The following is a 4,666-nucleotide window of genomic DNA, read 5'->3' on the forward strand; positions in this document are numbered from 1 at the left end:
AAGCATTTTATTACAGCTTTAACATAATTTCCAGAGCAAAGATACATCTTTCAAATTTGGCTGTAAACTTTTAGGTTCACAGTTGAATTAATTCAGTTTTGCAATATTGTACTAAGTAAAAACCCTATAAGACATAAAACTGAATGAAGTTTTAGCCTTTAACAAAGATCTCCATTTCATTTTAAAATATACTGTATCATACAGAAAAACTTATTTTTAATGCAACTAACACATTGATTTTTAAATGACAGTAGTGATCAACTCTTAACATAAAAGAATTTCTGTAATCATCTGTGGACTTTTATTGAAAAGAGATACGACAAACTCAAGGAATTTGAACTTACTTTGTGTGTGTGTGTGTGTGTGTGTGTGTGTGTAGGCCAGAGATCAACATGCATCTTTTCTTTTTAAATTTTCTTTTCATTTTATTATTATTATTGTTATTATTATTTTGGTCTTTTTGAAACAGGGTCTCCCTGTAGCTCCAGCTGGCCTGGAACTCCCTATATAAACCAGGCTGGCCTTGAACTCACAGAGATCTGCCTGCTGCCTCCCACGTGATGGGATTAAAGGCATGAGCCACCATGCCCAGCTGATATCTAGTATCTTAGTCACTTCTCCAACCTTATTTTTTGAGACAGGGTCTCTCACCGAAACTGGGGCTCACTGATTGACTAGACTGGCTAACTAGCAAGCCTCAGGGATACTCGTGTCTCCATTCCCCAGCAGTGGTAATACAGATACATGCCACACCCAACTTTTTATGTGGATGCTAGAGACCCAAACTCTGCTCCTCATTCTTACATGGTAAGTGCTTTACCAACTGTGCCCTCTAGCCAGCCCTGAACCTGCTTTTTGGTAGTATTTTATTTATTTTTTATTTATTTATTTATATTTATTCTCACAGAGATCCGCCTGCCTTTGCCTCCCAAGTGCTGGGACTACAGGTGTGTGCCACCACGCCCGGCAGTATTTTGTTTTTTTATGTGTATGAGTGTGTTGTCTACATGTATGTAAGAGCACCTGTGTCATGAAATGCCCATGTAGGTCAGAAGAGGGCATCAGAGCCCCTGGAACTGGAGTTACAGACAGTTGTTAGCTGCCGTCTAGGTGCTGGGAATCAAGCCCGGGTCCTCTGCAAGAACAGCCAGTGCTCTTAACTGCTGAGCCATCTCTGAAATGCCCGGTGGCATTTTCTTTTTAAATATATTTATTATTTGGCAGGGTGTGGTGGGGCACACCTTTAATCCCAGCACTTGGGAGGTAGAGACCCGTGTATCTCTGTGAGTTCAAGGCCAACCTGGCCTACATATCTAGTTCCAGGTCAGCTGGGGTTACAGAGAGACCTTGTCTCAAAAAAAGACTCCTCCCCCAAATTTTATTTTTATCATATGAGTGTATTACCTGCATGTATGGTGTCGTTAAAATGCCTGTGGAGGTCAGAAGAGGGCATCAGATCCCCTAGAATTGGACTTACAGATGGTTGTTAACTACCATGCGGATACTGGAACTCAAAGTGGGATCCTCTGCAAGGGCAGCCGGTGATCCTAACAGCTTGAGCCATCTCTCCAGCCCCCAACATTTTCATTTCATGGAATAGTTGAATTAAATATTCTATATTCAAATTTCAGAGATAACCATTGTACTGGCCTCTCAAACCATACATTTCACCTGGTTGTATCTCTTTCTTTCACCTAACAAACTTGCTGTCTTTTTTACCTGATCTGCTGGAGGAAACAGGCTATTAGAATTTTCCACATTCTGATTCTTTCCCTAATACTTCCTTTTACCATCTTTTAACTTGTTTCTCTACTTATAAAACAGACCAGACTGAAAGCCTTTATTAATCTCCCAGTCTCTCTCCTCTCTCTCTCTCTCCCTTTCTCGCGCGCGTGTGTGTGTGTGTGTGTGTGTGTGTGTGTGTGTGTGTTTTACTAAGGATTGAACCCAGGTCTTCACACATGCTGCAAACATTCTACCACTGAGCCATGTCCCCAGAGCCCCCCTTTTTGGGGGAGAACACATTAGAATTTAGAGATGAGGTAGGACTTTTCCCATTGTTCCAAAGGGAAAGCACATAATACTGGTAGACCCATCATTTGTGGCTAGAGTTTACCCCTGCAGTCAGAAGTCACCTGCGTGGTATTTCTTTGGTAATATATCCATAAATCAGTTATTAGTTAAAACTTGGCAATGGTGTTTGTAAACAGACTTATGTTTTCAAAGTACTTGGAGTTGGTGGTAAGAACTGAGAGGGAAATCAGAATCAGAACATAAAGCCAGAAATCAAGAAAACCTGGGTCTTATTCTGACTGTACCCTGAATTTACCAAGGCTTTGGGTATATCCCCGTCTTGTTCCATCCCTAGGCAATAGTCCTAACCTGTAAACTGGGGGTGATGGCATCTCCCTAGTTCACATAGCTTCAGTAAGAAAGAGTAAGAAACAGAGCTGGAAGTGAGACACAATTTGTTATCTCTCTATTCCCTCCATACTCTGCATATGCTAATGAGATTTCTTTCTCTTTGTGGGGTCATTGAGACTCTCTGACTTCTGTTCTTTCAGATTATTTAAGGAAACTTCCTCAAAAAACAAAACTGAAGAGAAAGCGGATTAAGGAAAGCCCAGAAACTCCCAAGAGCTCCCCATAAGAAGACCCATAAGGAGAGAGGCTAGCCCTCCCTGATTCCCTGGGCACTCGTCCAGCCTCTGAATCAAAGGGTTGCTCAGTTTTTAATTATAAATAAATGAGTTGGGAAATAATAATCCTTTAGACAATTGTATTTTACTTGGATAACCTTCATTATCTTCTTTGATGTTTTGTGTGTATTTGTGTGTCTGAAAGTGTGTATGTGTAGGTATGCAGAGGGAAGAAGCAGGCATCAGAACCCTTGGAGCTGGGGTTACAGGTGTTTGTGAGCCCTGAGGTGGGTGCTGGGATCAGAACGCTGATTCTTTAATAGAGCAGTAAACACTCAACTGGTAAGCCATTGCTCCAGTCCTACTTTCATTCATCTCTCATTTGCTTAAAAAATACTCAGACTCAGGCGTGATGGCACATACCTTTAGTCCCAGAGGCAGGCAGATCTCTGTGAGATCAAGGCCAGTCTGGTCTACATAGTGAATTTCAGGTCAGCTGGGGCTACAGGGAGACCCTGTCTCAAAAAAAAAAAACCCCAGACAAACAAAAAAAGGAAACTTGGAGCCACTTCCTAAATAGCAGGTACCTCACTTATCCACAGATATTCAAATAGATGCAGTCCAGTAGGGGAGACAGACATGTGAGGGGACTTTGCAGTAAGGTAAATGCAGTGACCAATGACTGGGGCAGGCTTGAGGGAGGAAATGAAGGAGCTGATGGGTGTTAGCCATAGGAAAGCAAAGGATGGAGGAGGGAAGTGGGCCACAGTCTTACGGCTGTCTAAATCATCTGAACTTGGTCTTGTGGATAACTTGGGGCAGGCAGTGGCAAGGATGGAGAGAGGCTAGAATCAGGACACCAAACAAACAAACAACCCCCCCCCCCAAAATCTAATAGTCTTAGTAGATTGGTGCATCAGGCCACTGGTCAAAATTGGCAACCTACCACTGTATCTAGTTTTCATCAATGGATTTCTACTTGTTGTTTAATGACATTTAAAAAAATATTAGTTGCCTGGGCTGGAGACAAGGCTAAGAGGTTAAGAACACTGGCTGTTCTTGCCAAAGACCTGGGTTCGAATCCTAGCACCCACATGGCAGCTAACAACTGTCTGTAACTCCAGTTCCAGGATATCCAATGGCCTCTTCTGTCCTCTGCAGACATTGCATGACATGGGTGCACTCACATACATGCAGGCAATATATGTGTACATGCAAAATAAAAATATTAAAAAAATATTATTTGCCAATGTTAAAAGTATGTTATGGGTTGGGGATTTAGCTCAGTGGTAGAGCGCTTGCCTAGCAAGTGCAAGACCTTGGGTTTGGTCCTCAGCTCTGAAAAAAAAAAAAGTATGTTATTTCCCATTAAAAACATCAAATTTCTGGCTTCGAATAAAAACTGCCTACATTTGGGCCTGTATTCCTATGGAACAAAAACTGGCTAGACTGAGGAGCAGTTGTATCAGCTTCACTGATATGCTTCCTAGTTCACCACAGTCTTCTCCCTCCCTATTGCCTCACACAGTGGCCTTCCGCACCCACCTCTACAACTCTGTGGCCTTTAGTACTTGCTGTCCCCAAAGTAGACAAAGCCAATGCAGATGAACAGAAAAGAGAGAATCGTGAGTTTATAACATTATGTAAGGTAAAACTATTTAATTTTTTATTAGTATTTATTATGTGGGTGTACATGTGTGGGTCACACTCATATGGTGTACATGTGGAGATTACAGGACAACTTGAGGGAGTCGGGTCTCTCCTCCCATCATATGGACCTAGGGATCCAACTCGGGTCATCAGTGGCGAGCACCCTTACCTGCTGAGTCATCTCACCCATCCTATTTTATTTTCATAGTTCTGGAGATCAAATCTATGACCTCATACATGCTAGACGAGCCTTCTACCACTGCACATTACACCCTCAGAAGTCAATTGATAGATTTTGTTCTTTCTTTCTTTCTTTCTTTCTTTCCTTCCTTCCTTCCTTCCTTCCTTCCTTCCTTCCTTCCTTCCTTCCTTCTTTC

At 42.1% G+C, this 4,666-nt stretch overlaps 1 protein-coding gene across 1 annotated transcript in view; it reads left to right on the forward strand.

Moving 5' to 3' along the window:
- The window catches only part of CUNH17orf64 (chromosome unknown C17orf64 homolog), a 15,054-nt gene extending 12,341 nt beyond the window's left edge, over positions 1–2,713 (forward strand). The window contains exon 6 of the mRNA XM_008842639.1: positions 2,565–2,713. Within this exon, the coding sequence (XP_008840861.1) occupies positions 2,565–2,650 (86 nt within the window). The 3' untranslated portion in view covers positions 2,651–2,713. The remainder of the gene's footprint in view (positions 1–2,564) is intronic.
- Positions 2,714–4,666: the final 1,953 nt, after the last annotated feature.

The sequence above is a fragment of the Nannospalax galili genome, unplaced genomic scaffold, assembly GCF_000622305.1.
Source record: "Nannospalax galili isolate Female #2095 unplaced genomic scaffold, S.galili_v1.0 scaffold879, whole genome shotgun sequence".
NCBI lineage: Eukaryota > Metazoa > Chordata > Mammalia > Rodentia > Spalacidae > Nannospalax > Nannospalax galili.